Source organism: Hyla sarda, chromosome 4 (genome assembly GCF_029499605.1).
Source record: "Hyla sarda isolate aHylSar1 chromosome 4, aHylSar1.hap1, whole genome shotgun sequence".
NCBI lineage: Eukaryota > Metazoa > Chordata > Amphibia > Anura > Hylidae > Hyla > Hyla sarda.
Window position 1 is genome coordinate 252,585,001 of NC_079192.1, and position 21,070 is coordinate 252,606,070.

Below are 21,070 nucleotides of genomic sequence, written 5' to 3' on the forward strand. Positions count from 1 at the left end.
CGGAGGCCGAGCGGCTTTAGTCTCTGCCTCCTGCTCCAGGCTCTCGCACTGCGGGCCTGGCTGGCCGACAGGTCAAGCTGCCGAACCGGGATAGGGGCAGGAGGATGGCTCGGCACATCAAGCACCGGCTCTGCTCGGGGCCCCAGCCAGCTCGGGGCCCCAAGCAATTGCTTGGTTTGTCTGTCCTGTAGCGACGGGCCTGAACAAATGCACGGCAAAGCAGTGCAGCACAGAGGTGATAGAGCCTCAAGTTTGAGGCTTGATTAGGGTGTGCCCAGACACACCCGGCACACCCCGTGCGCACGCCTATGGCGGGGACAGAACGCTTCCTTTCTTCAGACTGCCGCTGCAGAACAGCTGGGGATTGCGCAGGAGATCGCGGGGGATCCCAGATAGAGGATAAGTTATATTCCACTACAGTATTCCTTTTAAAGGGACCTGGTACTGGGACAGACTGCTAAGGAGGCTGGAAATAAGGGGTCTTTCTTTTGTACTACACCAAACCCTGCAAAAGAGAGGGGTCACAGAGAGGGGTCACTGTTTATAGCAGTGTTGCCCAACCAACATGCCTCCAGCTGTTGAAAAACTACAACTCCCAGCATGTCCGGACAGCCAAAGGCTGTCCGGGTATACTGGGAGTTGCAGTTTTGCAACAGATGGAGGCACCCTAGTTGAGAAATACTGATATAGGATCACTATATGGACCTTCAAACACAATGGATTAGGCACTTTCAAAGCTAATGTGCCCCTACTTTTAAAGTGAACCTTTCACCGCTTTCGTGCTGCCTGTGGAAACGCTTGCTTTGTACAATGATGTAAGAATAAATTTGAGTTGCACAGGAATCATCATTAAAAAGCTGGCCAAAAACAGGACTCTGAACCATCAAGGTGGTCTCCAGTGGCTTCTCCCCACCCAATGACCTTGATTGATAAGTTTGGAAAGATCAGTCAAGGTCAGCGGGTAGGGAGAAGCCACTGGGGACTAAATTTGTGGGTCATCTCTCTCTTCTTGTAGCAATTTTGCACAAAGCAGAATGTAAGTATTGTTAGTATTTAGCATGTAGTCATATGCTGTAGTGTTCTGTTTGTGAAATTTCCTTTCTCTGCACCATTGTTCCATTCGCTAATAAAATATTCATTTCTCTTCTAGCTGCACCTTATTGGATCACTAAACCTGAAAATCTCATACTGTCACCAGGAGATGATGGGACATTGATCTGCAGAGCTCATGGGAATCCCGCTCCCAGTATTACGTGGTTAATAAACGGAGTTGCAATTGATTGTACGTAAAGAATTCATACAGCAATCTATAAAAGTATAATTAAAGGGATAACATATTGCTAGGATATGCTACCACAGTATGATTGGTAATGGTCCGTATCCTAGTGATATACTATAGCTTTATGAGTCAAAAATTCAGTTTCTTCGTTCTTCCACTACTTTAATTGTATAGTGTTTACATGGGGCGTGTGTAACTATGTCTTACTAACCATCTAAAAACATAAAGACACAGATCACATATTTTCCCTAATTTCATAATGTATAATCTTCAGGATGGTTGTCATTCCCCTATAATATTAAAGGGGTACTCTGGTGGAAAACTTTTTTTTTTTTTTTTTTTTTTTTTAAATCAACTGGTGCCAAAAAGTTATACATATTTGTAAATTACTTCTATTAAAAAATCTAAATCCTTGCAGTACTTATTAGCTGCTGAATACTACAGAGGAAATGGTTTTCTTTTTGGAACACAGAGGTCTCTCCTGACATCATGACCACAGTGCTCTCTGCTGACATCTCTGTCCATTTTAGGAACTGTCGAGAGCAGCATATGTTTGCTATGGAGATTTTCTCCTACTCTGGACAGTTCCTAAAATGGACAGAGATGTCAGCAGAGAGCACTGTGGTCATGATGTCAGCAGAGAGCTCTGTGTTCCAAAAAGAATTTCCTCTGTAGTATTCAGCATCTAATAAGTACTGGAAGGATTAAGATTTTTTAATTGAAGTAGTTTACAAATCTGTTTAACTTTCTGGCACCAGTTGATTTAGAAAAAAAAAAAGTCTTCCACCGGAGTACCCCTTTAAAGCAAATGAGAAAAGAAATTAATGAGATCTTATCAATGACAATGGCTGTATAGGTGTTCCCCAAATGCTATTACTGCCCTAAATGGTTTGTATGTTTGTTGTATTTGCAGTGGCTCCCAATGACCCAAGCAGGGTGGTAGATGGTGATTCTGTCATTTTCACCAAAGTGCATGAACGGGCTAGTGCAGTGTTCCAGTGCAATGCTTCAAATATTTATGGCTACGTCTTGGCAAATGCATTTGTGAATGTACTCGGTAAGTTGAATCTTTTAATAACTTCATTGAATATAATGGAATGACTATTGAATTGCAGTCGTACTCATGCATATTCTTTATAGTGTTTATTTTATTATTTTATTTAATGCATGAATGTATGTGTAATGTCTGTACCAACAATGTAAAGTGTTTTTATTGCAGTTTTTTTGGATTGAAAAACAGTGTTTATTGAGCAAACAGTAGAACTCAAAAGAGAAAAACAGTGATACGGGGTACAATAGTACAATCACCAGTGGCAAACAAGGAACAGTACGTCAGGAGCATAGCATGCAAGTGTGTCAATGCAGAGGGATTCACTAAATATGAAAGAAGCTAAACAACATAGGAGGAAGTTATAAACAGTATATATATATAGATAGATAGAAATATATATATATATAGTGCTTCACAAGGGGTGACAGCTCGAGCGGACGCATGCTCAGCTTGTTCGAGGAGACAACAAGGATTGCCTAAACATCCGAAAAACAGGAACCTCAAACATAGATATAACATTAAACCTAGAAGCAAAACAAGGGGAGAAAGAAAAAAGAGAAGGAAAGGAAAAAAGAAGTAAAGAGAAAGGGGGGATGGTGCACAAAGGAAAGGTACATCAGCCAAGTCAGGAGATAGAAACTGGCTGGGTTGAGAAACCATAGCTCAGGAATTGGGGAGATAAAGAAAAGGCAATCCAAGTACCCCAGATAATGGTCTGAAGTGGTCCGTAGATTGGCTAAACATTCCTCCACCCCCTGTATTTTCAAAATCTCTTGGAGCCAGTCCGCAACTGTGGGGGGGGGGGATTATGACTTCCAGTGCCAATTGTTGTATTTTTATAAACAGTAGATTTTAGTAGAATCTATTTATTTTATGTTTCAGCGGAGCGACCACGGATTCTTTCTTCACAAAAGATTTATCAAGTCATTGCCAACAGACCGGCCTTGCTGCACTGCAAATCTTTTGGATCACCTGTTCCGAGTATAGAATGGTAACTCTACAGGATTACTTATAAAACAGTGTCAATGTTGATAGTGTCTCACCCAAGTGAGCCAAGTACCACCTAATAATACCCAAGGCTATTCAACAGAGCAAAGTACTGTATGTAGTGCTGAATAATACCGTACGTGATGCTAAAAAAGCATATGGTACTATACAAATACAATTAAGGAACAAGAGATGCAATATTCAGATGCTTTCTCCATTGAGGATTTTATTAGTTATGTGTTAGTTTTATATTTATTGGTATGCATTTTAAGTGGTTGCAAGTCATAATGATTATGGTTTTCCTTCAAATCAATTGTCTATTATTTTTCCTTATACCACATTCATTGCTATTTTAGCATCACATCCGTTACAATTCAGCACTATATACAGCTTTTTGTTCTGTTGTATAGCTTTGAGGTGTCTGCAGTTTTTTGTATTATAGAACAATATGGATTTTTAGTGTAAGTTTGTAATAATAGGACTTAAATATGAAATGTAGTGCAGACATCTGTGGTATGTTATAAGGCGCCACCTGCATTGCATGGACCCACTACTTTATCTCTTTGTCTTTGATTTTATATGGGGGCATGCAGAGTTGTTTTCATATATGACATTGCTTCTGGGTAGAATAGCTCTGTACATATGGCACCCAACAAAGCCTATATGAGGACACATGGAGACTACAGGCTGTGCTCACACTGCTCTGCTATGTACATGGGGCCTTGAAATGGAGCTGTTTACCATGAATGTATTTTTATTCATAGCAAAATAAAGAGATGCAGGCAGTTTCTCATTACAGCTTATTCAAATGACTACTGAGACAGGACCATAATCTTTTCCCATGAATTGAATAATTTAGGAATAATAATAAATAGTATGGAATGGATTTAATGTAGCAAAAATGGACACTGGAGTTGTTGCCTCTGGTACATATCTGTAATAAGCCTTCAGATACTTAAGAGTACCTGTCATGATCTTGTTAAATTTTTTAATCCTCACAGTTCACTGCACCCATCATGATAAACCACCCTCTGCCTTTATTTTTTATTATTTTTTAGTTTTCTACCTTGACATCGCTCTGTATTTTCTGGTCAGTCTTAGTCAGATTCACAGACTGGGAAGGGGTGTTACCCAGCAGGTGTGACATCATCTGAAGCCATACAGGAGAGAACATCTTCCCTCACTTTGCTACACACTGCCCAGAGCAGTCCAGTGTAAGATGAGCTATGATTGGCTAAGGCTGCACACACTCCCATCAGCACTCCAGACTGCATTCCTGATTTTGGACTTCTGCCAGACCAGCAGGAGTCCAAAGTCTGTGCAAGAGATGGGGGGGGGAATTGTGCTCTGGGCAAGTAGGGAGACACATAGTGGCAGCTTTTTTAAACACAAAACAGAGAAAACTTAATTTTTTTAAACAAAGCACATTAGAAAGATTTTTTATTTATCTTAAGGAGTGCAATAGCAAAAATCAGTTTTAACGACAGTACCCATTTAATGGGTCAATTTTTTTTTAAAATGTAGCAGTGTAAGAGAGGCTTTGGGTGGTGTTCGTTGTCACCCAGTGTGATGTCAGCATCATCCTTTGTTGTTTCACACTTTGAGCACTTTAAAGGGGTACTCTGCCCCTAGCATTTTATCCCCTATCCAAAGGATAGGGGATAATATGTCAGATTGAATGGGTCCCGCTGCTGGGGACCCCTGGGATCTCCGCTGCAGCAACCCGGTAATAACCGGCAATACAGGGGCCGGAGCATCATGACATCACGCTCCGCCCCCTCGTGATGTCACAGCCCGCCCTCTTAATGCAAGTCTATGCAAGTCTATGGGAAGGGGTGTGATGGCCACCACGCCCCCTCCCATAGACTTGTATTGACGGGGCGGGCCATGACGTCACGAGGGGGCGGAGCGGAGAAGTAACAATGCTCCAGCCCCAGTATTGCCTGTCATTACACACAGAGTGAGCGTGCTCTGTGCAGTAATGATAGCGGGGTGCCGCAGCGGAGATCTCTTTGGATAGGGGATAAGATGCTATAGGCGGAGTACCCCTTTAAAGGGGTACTCCACTGGAAAACATTTTTTTAATCAACTGGTGCCAGAAAGTGAAACAGATTTGTAAATACTTCTATTACAAAATCTTAATCCTTCCAGTACTTCTCAGCTGCTGTATGATCCACAGGAAGTTCTTTTCTTTATGAATTTCCTTTCTGCCTGACCACAGTGCTCTCTGCTGACACTTCTGTCCATTTTAGGAACTGTCCAGAGTAGGAACAAATTCCCATAGAAAACCTTTCCTGCTCTGGACAGTTCCTGACATGGACAGAGGTGTCAGCAGAGAGCACTGTGGTCAGACAGAAAGGAAATTCAAAAAGAAAAGAACTTCCTGTGGATCATACAGCAGCTGAAAAGTACTGAAAGGATTAAGATTTTTTAATAGAAGTCATTTACAAATCTGTTTAACTTTCTGCCACCTGTTCATTTAAAAAAAATGTTTTCCAGTGGAGTGCCCCTATAAGCAAAACGTGACATAATAACTTGACAAAGGGATAGGTCATCCATTTTATTAAAGTATCTAAACTTTCAGTCACTGTATGTTGATATGAATAATATGTGTTGCCCAATAAAAATACTTTAATTAAAAGGTAACGTAGGTATAATAGGGTATTTAAAGGGGTACTCCGGTGCATAGACATCTTATCCCCTCCCACAGGCTTGCATTGAGGGGCGGAGCGTGACGTCACACAGGGGCGGAGGCGTGACGTCACACGCCGTCGGCCCTGTGGTCGCCGGTAATCAGACCCTGAGCGAACACGCTTTGGGGACTGATTATAAACGGGGTGCCACGTACAAGATCACGGGGGGTCCCCAGCGGCGGGACTCCTTCGATCAGGCATCTTATCCCCTATCCTTTGGATAGGGGATAAGATGTCTAAGCACCGGAGTACCCCTTTAAACAGATGTAAAATCAGGAGTTTAAGAAAATACAATCAGCAGTTAGAACTCAAAACTGGAAGAGACAAAATGTTAAAAAATAATAATAAACAACAATAGCAAACAATTATATGATCCGGCCCAGGCAAACAGCAGTCGGGCCCTGAAGGCTACAATAGAAAATGTGCAGGATACCATATAAAATAAAATACTGATATAATGTTCAGCAAATATTCCACACTCGTGCAACAGAGATCAAATTAAATCGGAGGTTCAAAGTGTTATATTGCTCTTGTTCCTTCCCACAATTGTTCATATAAAAGCAATATGTTGAGGTGGACTAGACAATGCTCCAACATATAATTAAAGTGTTCAAAGTGCATAAAAGATATACCGTATACTGATTGTATAATGCTGGCGCTGTGCACCGCTCGCCTGTCCTGGTGCTGGCCGCCTGTATACTGTAGTCCCAGTCAATGCAGGTTGCTGTTGCAAGCGTTGTGGATGACATTGAATGCAAAAACCATGTGACTTATGACTCCCCAAAGTTTATCAGAAAGTTCTTTGTATATTCTTTGAATATCCTTATTTGTGAATTGTAAATTAAAGTGAGTAAAGTTACCTGTTCAGGATCAAGAGATGTAACAAAGCACTTCTTGCTCTGGAGGACTTGACTTGAAATTGAACACTTGCTGCCAGGTTTCCCCCACATCTTAGAGCAGATCACTGGGGTCCCAGGGAGACACATTTGATCTGCTTGTTGTCAAGGAGGTATCTAAAAGGTGGGGATTTCTTTAAGCACTCACCCAGCTAAAAAGCAATTCTTAGCTTCCATATATTGTACGCAAAAAGTTCAGCATGGATGTATATTAACATTTACATCTGACACCACTCATGTAAAAAAAATATATACATATACAAAATAGGCCAAAAAAGAGAAACTGACTTTAACCCCTTAAGGACGCAGGACGTAAATGTACGTCCTGGTGAGGTGGTACTTAACGCACCAGGACGTATATTTACGTCCTGTGCATAACCGCGGGCATCGGAGCGATGCCCGTGTCATGCGCGGCTGATCCCGGCTGCTGATTGCAGCCAGGGACCTGCCGGCAATGGCCGACGCCCGCGATCTCGCGGGCGTCCGCCATTAACCCCTCAGGTGCCGGGATCAATACAGATCCCGGCATCTGCGGCAGTGCGCGATTTGAATGAATGATCGGATCGCCTGCATCGCTGCTGCGGGGATCCGATCATTCGTAATGCCGCACGGAGGTCCCCTCTCCTTCCCGGCGTCTCCTGCTCTGGTCTGTGATCGAGCAGACCAGAGCAGAAGATGACCGATAATACTGATCTGTTCTATGTCCTATACATAGAACAGATCAGTATTAGCAATCATGGTATTGCTATGAATAGTCCCCTATGGGGACTATTCAAGTGTAAAAAAAATGTAAAAGTAAAAAAAAAGTGAAAAATCCCCTCCCCCAATAAAAAAGTAAAACGTCCGTTTTTTCCTATTTTACCCCCAAAAAGCGTAAAAAAAATTTTTATAGACATATTTGGTATCGCCGCGTGCGTAAATGTCCGAACTATTAAAATAAAATGTTAATGATCCCGTACGGTGAACGGTGTGAACGAAAAAAAAAAAAAAAGTGCAAAAATCCTACTTTTTTTAATACATTTTATAAAAAAAAAAATTATAAAAAATGTATTAAAAGTTTTTTATATGCAAATGTGGTATCAAAAAAAAGGACAGATCATGGCGCAAAAAATTAGCCCCCATACCGCTGCTTATACGGAAAATAAAAAAGTTAGAGGTCATCAAAATAAAGGGATTATAAACGTACTAATTTGGTTAAAAAGTTTGTGATTTTTTTTAAGCGCAACAATAATATAAAAGTATGTAATAATGTGCATCATTTTAATCATATTGACCCTCAGAATAAAGAACACACGTCATTTTTACCGTAAATTGTACGGCGTGAAAACTAAACCTTCCAAAACTAGCAAAATTGCGTTTTTCGTTTTAATTTCCCCACAAAAATAGTGTTTTTTGGTTGCGCCATACATTTTATGATATAATGAGTTATTTCATTACAAAGGACAACTGGTCGTGCAAAAAAAAAGCCCTCATACTAGTCTGTGGATGAAAATATAAAAGAGTTATGATTTTTAGAAGGAGAGGAGGAAAAAATGAAAACGTAAAAATTAAATTGTCTGAGTCCTTAAGGCCAAAATGGGCTGAGTCCTTAAGGGGTTAAAAGTCAAAAAGTAACCATTACAATTAAAATCAACCATCAAATGTTTTTTTTTTTTACTTTTGCTGATTTGAAAAGAATCACATGAGCCTATTACCCCTCCAGTGCTGTAATATTCAGGAAATGCAACCCTGCTGGAGTGGTCTGAAGTACAATGGCCGGCATTTATCATTGTAGGTGTAAGTGAAGCATTTATCATTGTAGGTGTAAGTGAAGCATTTTTTTACACCTTTTTTTGTGTGCTGATAATGTGTAGGAGCACCAAATTTATTAAATGGTCGCAGAGCATTTGATACATTTTTTGCAGGTCACATTTTCTGAAACTTCTTTCTTCACATTCACCAAAAAGCTAAGCTAAGTCTGGGCTGGTGTAGTTTTAGAGACCTATCGGTGGTTTTGCGCCTTTTTTGCGCCTTTTCACAAAAAGGTGCAGTTAATAAAACCCTTCCATATCATGTGTATTGTCAATATCAGTGGAGTGCAACTCAAAATCAGCAGAAATGTGTAAACCAAAAGGCGCAAAAAAAAGGCTCAAAAAAGGACACTTGCTCCAAATATATTCTGAAAAACAGGGTAAACACAATAATAAAGGCTGGCCAAGAAGTTCAGTGCTTAGAGACAGGGCCAAGGAAGGAAAAGCTGAAATCCATCCACCACTGAACAAGACACATAAGTTTAAACGTCAAGACTGGGACAAAAACGTTATCTGTAGATAGATTTTTTTATGGGTTTTATGGACTGATCAGGTGAGAGTGTTTCTTGGCATTCCAGATAAATGGGCCAGTAGCTGGATCAGTAACAGGCACCGAGCTCTTCTTCCACTTCCAAGGTGGAGCTGGAGTACTGGTATGAGCTGGTTATCTCCAAAGATGAGTTAACTGGACCTTTCTGAGTTAAAGATGGGCTCAAAATCAACTTCCAAACCTACTGATAGTTTTTAGAAGACACTTTCTTCAAGTAGTGGTACAGGAAAAAGTCTGCATCCTTCAAGAAGATGATGCTTTTTATGCAGGATAATGCACAATTGCATGCGCTGAATTACCCCACTGCCTGGCTAGCCAGCAAAAGCCATAAACATGAAAGAATATTGACATGGCCCCTATCTTACCTGACCTAAACCCTATTAAGAACTTGGGGGCCTTTCTTTAATTGGAGATTTACAAAGAAGCCAAATCAGTTCACCTCTGACATGCTCCATGAATGGAAGGCTTATGATTATTATTTAAAAGAAGGATGACTATATTGGTCAATGTTTTATTTATGTATTTATTTAGTCGCAAAAGTTTATTTTTAAATATGAGTTGTAAGCGAGTTTTTATTTATTTATTTAGCTGCATAATAATTCTGCACACGAACAGTTGCCCACTAATGGTGCACGCATAGATATTCTCCATGATGAAAGCCAAAACTTCACCTTTATATTCTTTAATATTCAGGTTTAAGGTTTATTAACATTTTGGACTGACAGAGAGTAGAACTGTTGTTCAGAAATAAAATGAATTCTGAAAAAAACCATCTTGACTAATGCTTGTGCACACAGTGTATGCTGTTTAATCCTATTTAATGGTTGTTATATTACCTTTTTGCAGGTTTAAAGGTGTGCAGTCTAGTTTTCTGCATGGAAATAACTATGTCTTCCATGACAATGGAACCCTGGAAGTACAAGTAGCACAGAAAGATAGCAGTGGTAGATATACATGTGTAGCCAGAAACAAATTGGGCACAGACCAAAAAGTCATTGAGCTTCAAGTCAAAGGTAATACACAGATAATGCATACACTGGGCCTAACAATAAGTTGTCATGTTCCGGCATATTATTATTATTATTATTCTGCTTTATTTCTAGATCCAACAATGATAATCTCTCAACCAGAATACAGAGTGGTTCAGAGATATGGCAGTACATCCTTTGAATGTAAATTCAAGCACGATCCGACATTAGTAGCGGAGGTGATGTGGCTGAGGAATAACAGTGAACTGCTGGCTGATGACAGGTATTTTGACTTCTTTTAGGGTCTATTCACACGTACAGTATTCTGCGCAGATTTGAGGTGCAGGATTTCAAGCTGTGTTCAGTCATTCAGTTTACATTGAAATCTGCAGCAGAAAATCCTGCGCATCAAATCTGCACAGAATACTGTACGTGTGAATAGACCATTAGAGCGGAAAATGAAAATATGCATAATGCATTGTTTCTTGTAAACAGATATATACCCATTTAGTCTTAAAACAGTACTGGGTTGAAGCACAGTTGATAGCTATCTTATGATTTACAGGTACATTCTTGAAAAAGAGCGGTTGACCATCAAGAACATAACAGAGAAGGATAAAGGCATGTACACATGTGTGGCAAATACTACCTTGGACAGGGTTTCGGCTAGTGCAGAGCTTTCTGTTGTTGGTAAGTTGCTCCCTAGATTTTCATTATGAGAACTTATTTCTATTTCGGTTTGTTGGCTCAGTTGCATAGATTGTATTTAGATAGGATATCAATAAGTCTGCAGTAACTTCGCCTATCCTGAGAATATAACACCGTTCCCTAAGAGCTGCATCCTTGTTTTTCTCGGCACTGCACGACCATGTGCAGCACACTCTGTGCAGGGAACTTTAGGTTGGCCTCATTCAAGGATGACCTGAGTCCACCAGAATGGCAGCCACTCCCTCAGAGCAGCTCTAGGTTCTGGGTCCTAGAGGGGTGCCCTGAGTGGGGAAGCCTAACTCAGTAATGTGCATAGGCCCTAATGGGGCATTTGGACAAGGGTTGTTTTCATGAGACAACCCTGTAAGTATTTGGATTGTTTAATATATGTATTGTCTGAATATACCAAAAGGTCCGTGTCCCAGCTTTTTCTATCTGTTCTTACAAGATGTCAAGCTTGAATATATGTTGACCAAATGTCATGTTGATCATTGGCAAATTTTACCTGTTTAGATCAAAATTCAATGTATCTCATGATTAACAACTTGTACAGGCAACTTGGTTGTCCACCCACACTTCCTGTATTTGGTCTCCTCAAAGAGACACACATGCAATAGCTGCAGGGACAAAAATATACACATTTTTTAACCAATGTATATTACAAATATACATCTAATGTTATTTTCTACATTATATAAAAAGTGTTTGCTAATGACAGTTACACTTTAAATGTTGATGTGTTTATGTAATGCAACATATTTAATATGGTAAGAATAACCCAGATAGCAGTTTTGAGCTGGGAAGGTAGAGTTCTAAGAGTATGAGAAAGACTTATAAATACCTGTGCCAAGAAATACTGGGGTAAAACCTAAAACAACCAATCATGTTGCTGCTTCAAGTTTCTATTCTTGCTTGTATATGAAACATTTTCACCACTGAATATAATATGAGACATATAAAGACATCTGAAAGGGGCGGTAGACCCCAGCAACTGTCTGACAGGAAAAAGGCCAGTGAGCAGCTGATCGGCACATGCCTGTTTCGTTAAACCCCTGAACTTCATAAGTTATTTTTTTAGAATATGCTACATTTAGTCATACATGTTATGTACATGTACACTACATATGGCCTAAATATCTGACCATGTAATGCATAGAAATGACAGGATTGAAGCTGCCTCCCTCCGTGACTTCCATGTGTCCTAACAGGGCAATAGACATGGATTGTCTTCATGAGACAATGTCACTAAACACTGGGCACTGTCGGATTATAAGGTTTAGTCATTTGTGTATTGAGTCAAATTCATGAAATTGTTGTAGGATGCTCTCATATGCTGTTTGTTAGAATGCAGCAAATGTAATTTTTTTTTTTATATGCAAGTAAAAAAGAGAGTACGGGGAGACACTGTTCACATTGGTAAAAACGCAGAAAGTCCCAGCAGTGGCAAAACCAACTAAAAAATGGATGGTGTAGGAGGTGCACGGACAAACAAGTAAATAGCGAAAAACGATAACTAAATCCAGGTAGAAAATCCCGCACTCACCATGTCCATCGCTGTGTCAGAGAAGGTTCAACGGAAGAGGAAGGTGCAAAGAGTAGACGGGGCTCAGAGGCTTCTGCCACCACAGTGATGGACATGGTGAGTGCGGGATTTTCTACCTGGATTTAGTTATTATTTTTTGCTGTGCTTTTGGATTTAAAAGGTAGAGACTAATGAAGTTATATTGGATAATTTGTCATGCATTTAGTCATCAGTAGGAATTGTTACACCCAAGGTTATTCAGCCTTCCTAGGAAATAATGAGCCAGAGAGTTATGAAGAAAATCATTTGTGCTATAAGAAATATTTAATATACCCTAAGTGTTATTTATCTGGTCAGTTAAGACTTTCTCTCTGAGGTCTATATTTAAATGGTGATACATTTTACGCCGTGATACAGATTAGTTCCAGAAATTTCCATATTAGTTATTCATGAGAATTGTCGGCTTATCCAGATACAGTATATCAAATGGCTAAAAGTAACAAGAAAGAAGGAAACTTTATATACAGTTTATATAGCTACAGCTCCTGTATTCACTGAACATGATCTACGCGGTCTTTATAACACAACGGTTGTTAATTACTAACATGTTGTTAATATCCCTTACAGAACCTACTCAGCCACCTCCAGTAAAGACCGGTAAACTAGCAACCCTATCCATATATATATATGCTGAAACACATCAGTGCATCACACTATCACTATGTGCATCTTCCATGGATGATTTTGTTGCATGAATGTTTTTTACTTTTAAAGGAACACTCCAGGGTAAACTTCATAGAGTTTTATGTCTAGTGCAGGGCCTGTGGGGGTGGTGCGTGTCAAATATTCAAAGCAAACAAGGGGCGCCAGAGAGCAAGCTCTTTACTCTCCGAGAGAGCTACTTTGCATTTTCTTTTCCCCAAAATTCCCAGTGGAGCCTTGAATAACCTATAAGTCTCCACATGCTTTTTAGCCCTCTCCTCAAGGAGGAACATTATCCTGCCATAAGGATTTAAAGAACACCAAAGCAAGAATCTATAACTCATGCATATCCTCCTCAGCCCCAGTACTACGCGTACTACACATTAGCTTTGCCTGTAGTGTTCCTTTAATTTACATGCATATTTTAAAGGGGACATATACTTCTTACAAAGTGCATGTTGTGTAGTCCTGCTGACAAAGGAGACATAACTAAGAGGTTTTATCCATAAACAACTAAACGCCTCTTTCACTTATTCGGCAAAGTGCTATTGTTATTGCTGACTATTACATTGGGATTACGTTGTGACCATGCTCAACATAAATGCCTAGAACATTTCCCTTTCTCTCATGTGTTGGACTACATAATTTCCTGTTAATAGTTCCCCTTTATTTTGGACCATTATATTTGTTGATGTAATAAGCTGGCTATTTTTGTGCATGGCCTCAGCTGCAGTATATGGCTTCATTTACGTAGACCAGTTCATTGTATGTGTGTGAGCACTGCTGGAAGTGATCAGGCCTATTTAGTTCTAGAAGTGTTGTACTACATGTGCTTGTTAAAAGTGTACTGTGTATGTATTAGATGTGTGGTGCTAGTATTCTAGAACCTAAAAATGTGTTTGTTGTCAATGGAGGGTCTTAAGAGCTCATATTCTACAAGCATAATCCGCTCTCTTGGGCGATAGATTGAAGGGTTTATCCCAATACAGCACCTTTATCACTTATTCAGGGGGTAAGTAGGTGTCTGAATAGTCTTGGTCAAACAGCTGAGATCTCAAGGGGTCTTGTATGCCCAAGATTGAATGGAGCAACAGTTGAGTATGTATGCTGCTACTCCACTATGCGCTTTCATGACCCCTCTTTTTAAGATGAGATAGTATCAATGATGTGTCTGATTTGTGGAGGTCCAACCACTGGGACATCAGACACTTAAAGGGGTACTCTGGTGGAAAACTGGTGCCAGAAAGTTACAGATTTGTAAATTACTTCTGTTTAAAAATCTTAATCCTTCCAGTACTTATTAGCAGCTGTATGCTACAGAGTAAATTATTTTATTTTTGTCTTGTCCACAGTGCTCTCTGCTGACACCTCTGTCTGTGTCAGGAACTGTCCAGAGCAGCATAGGTTTGCTATGGGGATTTTCTCCTGCTCCGTATCTCCTGATACTGGAACCAGGTATCAGAAGAGAGCACTGTGGACAAGAAAAAAAAATTTCAAAAAGAAAAGAATTTCTTCTGTAGCATACAGCTGCTAATAAGTACTGGAAGAACAAATATTTTTTAATAGAAGTAATTTACAAATCTGTTTATCTTTCTGGCACCAGTTGATTTAAAAAAATAATGTTTTCCACTTGATTACCCTTTAATACCTGTGAATATGATAGATCCTTTAACCCCTTAACGACAATTGACGTAAATGTACGTCATGGTGCGGTGAAACTTAGCGCACCATGATGTACTTTTACACTCTGTAATGACCACGAGCACGGGACCGTGTCATTCACGGCAGGTCCCAGCTGCTATCAGCAGCCAGGGACCCGCCGGTAATGGCGGACATCAGCAATCGCGCTGATGTCGGCCATTAACCCCTCAGATGCTGTGATCAATACAGATCACGGCATTTTCGGCAGTGCGGTACTTAAATTGGATGATCCGATCACCCGCAGTGCTGCAGGGATCTGATTATCCAGCATTTCGGCCAGAGGGCCCCTCACCTGCCTCTGGCCATTTCCAGGGGTCTTCTGCTCTGGTCTAAGTTCGAGCAGATAACACTGATCAGTGCTATGCCCTATGCATAGCACTGAACAGTATAAGCAATCAAATTATTGCTATAAATAGTCCCCTATGGGGACATAAAAAGTGTAAAAACAAAAGTAAAAAAATTAGAAAAATCCCCAATAAATATGTAAATCGTCCCTTTTTCCCCATTTTACCCCCAAAAAGCGTAAAAATAATAATTAATAAACATATTTGTTATTGCCACATGCATAAAAGTCCGAACTATCAAAATATATTGTTAATTATCCTGTACAGTGAACGGCGTAAACGTATTAAAAAAAAATTCAAAAATTGCTGCTTTTTTGTCACATTTTATTCCCCAAAAAATGTATAAAAAATTTATATAAAGTTAAATATAAGCAAAAGTGGTTCCAATAAGAAAAACTACAAATCACGGCGCAAAAAATTAGCCCTCATACGGCCCCGTATATGGAAAAATTTGAAAGTTATAGTTGGTCAAAATAGGGCAATTTTAAACATACTAATTTTGTTAAAATAGTTTGCGATTTTTTTTAAAGCGGTACAATTATAGAAAAGCATATAGCATGGGTATCATTTTAATTGTATTGACCCACAGAATAAAGAAAATATGTCATTATTACCGCAAAGTGTACAGCGTGACAACAAAACCTTCCAAAAGTTGCTAAATTGTGGTTTACTTTTGAATTTCTCCACATAAATAATATTTTTTAGGTTGCGCCATACATTTTATGGTAAAATAAGTGATGCCATTACAAAGTCAAATTGGTTACGCAAAAAATAAGCCCTCATATGTGTCTGTGGATGGAAATATAAAAGAGTTATGATTTTTAGAAGGTAAGAAGGAAAAAATGAAAATGCAAAAAAAAATTAAAATTTGCCTGGTCCTTAAGGGGTTAAGGTAAACTGCTACATAAAGCCCTAGTCAGGGTATATAGTGGTGGACAAATTCCAGAAGCTAAGAAATGGGATAAGAAAGGTATTTAGTGTTTGAATGCTCTAATATCTGTTACAGGTGGCTACATTTTATTTTCTAGATTTCATCCTGCATTTTGGCAGATCTATGCCTAATCTATGCCTAACGCTGTCATTTGTTATTGTACTTTTAGCTGCATGTGAATATATTTGTCTCTTGCCCCACATGAATTAATAGATTTTCTTCTTGGTTGCATATCTCTCAGCTGTTGGTAGATGAGTAGAATCTATTTTATATAATAGAACATTTGACTTTCAGATCGGCCAGATCCACCTTTAGATTTAGAATTGACCGACCGTCTTGACAGAAGCGTACAGCTCTCTTGGGTACCAGGAGATGATAATAACAGTCCTATTACAGGTAATAATGCATACACATTTTTTTTTTTTTTTACATGTTTCTTACATAGTAAATTAGATTTCATTCCAGTATTGTTTTTATAAAGGCCCATATTTGTTTCTTAGAAGCAATTGGTTTCATGGTCTCTTAAGAATTAATCTTAGATGTTTTTCAGTGTTGGCTGCAAACCAGTGTATTAAACTAATATTTTTAGATTTTACAATCTATAGATTGCATCTGGTTACATGATTATATTTTTTTGTCAAAAATGTAATCTATACCAATATTTTTTAGCTATATTTTAGAAAACTATTTTACAGTTTCTAGGGTGCAAGGATTTAGACTAAAGAGGATTTAGCTGTTATTCTAACATCTCTCTTGTCCTCAGAGTTTATCATTGAGTATGAAGATGCAATGCATGAACCCGGAGTATGGCACGTCCATTCTAAAGTCAGTGGTACACAATCCACAGCAACCCTGTCCCTTTCTCCCTATGTAAACTACTCCTTCCGCGTTATAGCTGTCAATGAAATTGGTCGTAGTGACCATAGTGATTCATCAGAACGTTACATGACAAAAGCAGCAGGTTCGTAAGCTGGAATGGAACATATTAGTTTTAATAGCAAACAAAGCGATGCAAAATTTACATTTATATATTTTTATTCCCAGAGCCTGATTCTAATCCATCTGGTATAAAGGGTGTAGGTACAGAGCCAGACAACTTGGTGATCACTTGGAAAGTAAGTGTGCACTTCTCTACAGTTATCTTTACAGCATAACGAATGTGTCAAAAACATTTATCATGTCAGAGCAGTATGTCAGAAGCCTTGCTCTTGTGGGGTTCCGAGTCTTAAGACCCCCATGATCAGTAAAACAAAAGGGCAGAAGCACTTGTGTGAAGCAGTGTAGACTTTTTGTGAATTCTCGTACCACACAGTTGAGTGCTCTGACCCTTCTTTTCAATGATTTGTTGGGGTCTCAGGACTTGAACCCTAACTGATCAAAATACTGTATGTTAATTTTCTTTTATTATTAGTTACCCTTTTAACTAATAATATATGTGGAGTATTTAAAGGGGTATTCCGGCCAAATACATCTTAGGGGAGAAGATGTATTTGGCCGGAATACCCCTTTAAGTATGGAAATATCTGTAAAGTGTACATTACATATGACATCTTCCTGTTCTTCCTGACCCATTTAGCCTATGAAAGGCTTTGACTGCAATGGACCTGGTCTTCAATACAAAGTTAGCTGGAGGCAGAAAGATGTTGATGAAGAATGGACATCTGTCACCGTGGCAAATGTTTCCAAGTACATAGTGTCTGGCACGTCAACCTTTGTTCCATATGAAATAAAAGTTCAGACTTTAAATGACCTCGGATATGCTCCAGAACCGGCAGTCGTGATCGGACATTCAGGAGAAGATCGTAAGTATTGTAAAAGTTCAAGGGGCCTAATAGAAGATTATTATCAATGAACTTATTCTCTCATTATGAGTACTAACTCCCTTTTATCTCCTTCATCAGTTCCAATGGTTGCACCCAGTAATGTTGAGGTGGAAGTCATTAATACTACTTTGGCAAAGGTTCGGTGGGATTCTGTCCCTTTGACATCTGTTCGAGGTCATCTTCAGGGATACAGGGTAGGAGTTTTGTATGATGTAATCCTGCATATAAATAAAGAAATAAAGACTGACATATGTCCTATACGTTTGATGCACTGTTCCCTGAGTAACATTTTTTACTGATTGTAAGAAACATCTCTGGCAAAAGCCTAACTCTTCTAACAGTGGAAAAATCCAAAACCCGAAAGGGAAATAGGAACAGCTTTCTTTAGTGATGAAAAATCCACATTCTGCTTCCATCATTTTGTATAAACCAAAACATTTTAAGCTTATATTTGAAACATGTTGGTTAACACGGAATTATGGAAGTAAGTTGGTTTCAAGTACACAGTGTTTGCCAAAACAATTCCAAGCTGGAGATGATAACATGTATGAACTGGGGAGCATGTCTAGACTAAAACATTGTTTGTAATTGGATAAGAATTTTAAGTGTTTTTGCCCACTTTTTCTCCTTTTCATTTTTAAAGTTCATTAATGGGTCCTAGGAAAATTTACCATACATTCTACTTAAAATGCTATTAAGCTTTATAACATGTTGTGTCTTGGACATTATAGGTCTACTATTGGAAAGCCCAAAACAAAACTATCCGAAATCGGAGGCACATAGAAAAATGGATGCTGCCATTTTCTGGAAACAGAACGCATGGAATGCTTCCTGGCTTACAGCCCAACACCAACTACTTTCTCAATGTCAGAGTGGTCAATGGCAAGGGGGAAGGTCCTGCTAGCAAAGATAAATACTTTGAAACCCCAGAAGGAGGTACGAACATTTTCAACACAGTAATGCTTATTGGCTCACCATTTTGTGTGTTAACAACCATTACAAAAGGAGAATACAATTATTGTTGTTGTTACATATTTGTAATGTAGCCCCCCTATTGTCATCAGGAGTATTCAGACAACAGAGCTTTAACCCTAATAAAATCTATTAGCAAAATGCTACATACATGCATCTATTATAAATTTATACATGTCTACCTTAAAGCATGGGGATATATATATATATATACATATATTTTTTATATTTATTTATATGTGTGTGTATATATATATATATATATATATATATATATATATATACATATATCTACAACGCTGCGCATGGACTGCTATGTCTCTTTAAACAAGTATTAGAAAAAGTAAGGTAATATTCAATAAAATCATCTCCCTGTTGAATGACACAGTAACTAATACTTAGGATTATAGTGATAATAGTTGTGTTTTGGTTGATCATAATAATTGCTAAGTAATAGCTACAGCTAAATCTGCAAATTTTTTTTTGTCAATGTGATGTATTTTGGTGATATTTAGTTGCTGAGGTATAATATTACTGGACACATGCATTACTTCTATATTGAGATTTGTATCCTTATTCTTTAGTGTACTGCATTAATAGTGGTAATGAATATTTAAAATAAACAATTAGAAAAGTTACTCTTTTTTTTTTTTTTTTTTCAATAGTTCCCAGTGTGGCATTTCTACAGATTATACATCAATCTCATGATTCATTGACACTGATGTGGAGCCCACCAGCACATCCGAATGGGGTCTTGACTAAATATACTTTAAAGTACCAGTCAAGTAAGTAATCAAAGACTTTAGTTATGAATATTCTCTGCTTTTATTAATAAAGAAAGCTATAGAATTGACAGTATACTCTGGTCGGTGGTTACTGGCCGCTTTCCTCAGCCGGTTGTCTCTCCAAGAGCACCCCTGTTGGGTAATCCACATTTGGAACACCTACGGGGGTTTGAGGCAGCTGGATTCTGGAGCTCCAGGGGAGTCAAATTTGCCATGCACCTGTTTGGAGAGGACTGTGTCTTTCCCTACTTTGCTGAGATTAGAGACCACTTTCATGTCCCTCAGGATGCCCACTTCCGGTATCTTCAGCTGCGACATGAGGTATTTGCACAGTTTGGCTCCCTGGAGGTTACTCCTGTTTTTAATGAAGTGGAGCAGCTACTGGGGACCACCGACCTTGCAAAGCCACTTACACAGAGTTATGCTTTACTACAATCAGTGGGTCCGGACCCGTTTGCTGTGGCACAGGGGAGGTGGGTTGAGGATATTCCTACTCTATCTGAGGCTATGTGGAAGGAGGTTATTGAAACGTATTATCCTACAGTTGTCAGCGCCCGGGGTATGCTTATTCAATCTAGGTTCATCTTTCGTTTGTATTATACCCCTGTTAGGCTGCATCGGATGGGGGTCTCGGGGTCGGAGGTCTGTTTTAGGTGTGGGAGAGAGAGGGGGACCTTTCTACATGCAGTTTGGAACTGCTCCTGTGTTGCGCCCTTCTGGAGGGACATGATGGCTTTCTTATCCGATCACTTAGAATTCCCCTTTGTTTTCACGCCGGAGGTGTGTCTGCTGGGAGTTGTTAATGGGTTGGAGAGGGGCTCTTATAGAAGCATTTTGATATGGTTTCTTTTGTTTTGTGCACGCAAGGTTATAGTGAAGGCCTGGAAGGATGTGTCCCCACCATCTCTGGCTCGGTGGATAGCTCTAGTTAATAAATATGTGCCATTATATCACGCTCTTTATGTCAGTAGGAAATGTCCCAAAAAGTTTGACATGGTTTGGGTTCCATGGTTGTTGCTGGATTTCTACAGACTGGTTTCTACTGGTTTCTACAGACCCCCGATTCGGGGTGCCTCCCCGACCTAAGCTAGCTATTTGGATGCTGAGGAGCTCATATGGTATGGCTGGATATGTGTGTGTGACTGGAATGTCTGTAGTGTTGTCTTCGTCTGATGTTCTTCTGTGTGGGACCCCCCTTCCTTGATTCTGTTGAGGGTGGGAGGGGGAGGGTTTAAGGGAAATGTTCATATGTCATACTAATAAAAATATGTAAAAAAAAAAAGAATTGACAGTATACTTATTCATGTCTATGGGAGGGAGTGTGACAGCCATCATGCCCCCTCCAATAGACATGCATGGAGGGGCGTG

The 21,070-nt window shown here is 39.3% G+C and overlaps 1 protein-coding gene across 12 annotated transcripts in view; it reads left to right on the forward strand.

Moving 5' to 3' along the window:
- NRCAM (neuronal cell adhesion molecule) overlaps positions 1–21,070 on the forward strand; it is a 230,693-nt gene that overhangs the window by 183,156 nt on the left and 26,467 nt on the right. For 8 of the 12 annotated variants that reach the window (XM_056573929.1, XM_056573932.1, XM_056573939.1 and 5 more), the window contains 14 exons: positions 1,151–1,282; positions 2,193–2,336; positions 3,213–3,321; positions 10,093–10,259; positions 10,350–10,497; positions 10,780–10,904; positions 13,072–13,101; positions 16,417–16,518; positions 16,886–17,083; positions 17,167–17,237; positions 17,699–17,924; positions 18,024–18,139; positions 18,677–18,881; positions 19,583–19,702. In XM_056573929.1, coding sequence (XP_056429904.1) covers positions 1,151–1,282; positions 2,193–2,336; positions 3,213–3,321; positions 10,093–10,259; positions 10,350–10,497; positions 10,780–10,904; positions 13,072–13,101; positions 16,417–16,518; positions 16,886–17,083; positions 17,167–17,237; positions 17,699–17,924; positions 18,024–18,139; positions 18,677–18,881; positions 19,583–19,702 — 1,893 coding nt within the window. The remainder of the gene's footprint in view (positions 1–1,150; positions 1,283–2,192; positions 2,337–3,212; positions 3,322–10,092; positions 10,260–10,349; positions 10,498–10,779; positions 10,905–13,071; positions 13,102–16,416; positions 16,519–16,885; positions 17,084–17,166; positions 17,238–17,698; positions 17,925–18,023; positions 18,140–18,676; positions 18,882–19,582; positions 19,703–21,070) is intronic. The other 4 variants (XM_056573936.1, XM_056573930.1, XM_056573937.1 and 1 more) reach the window with 1 other exon arrangement.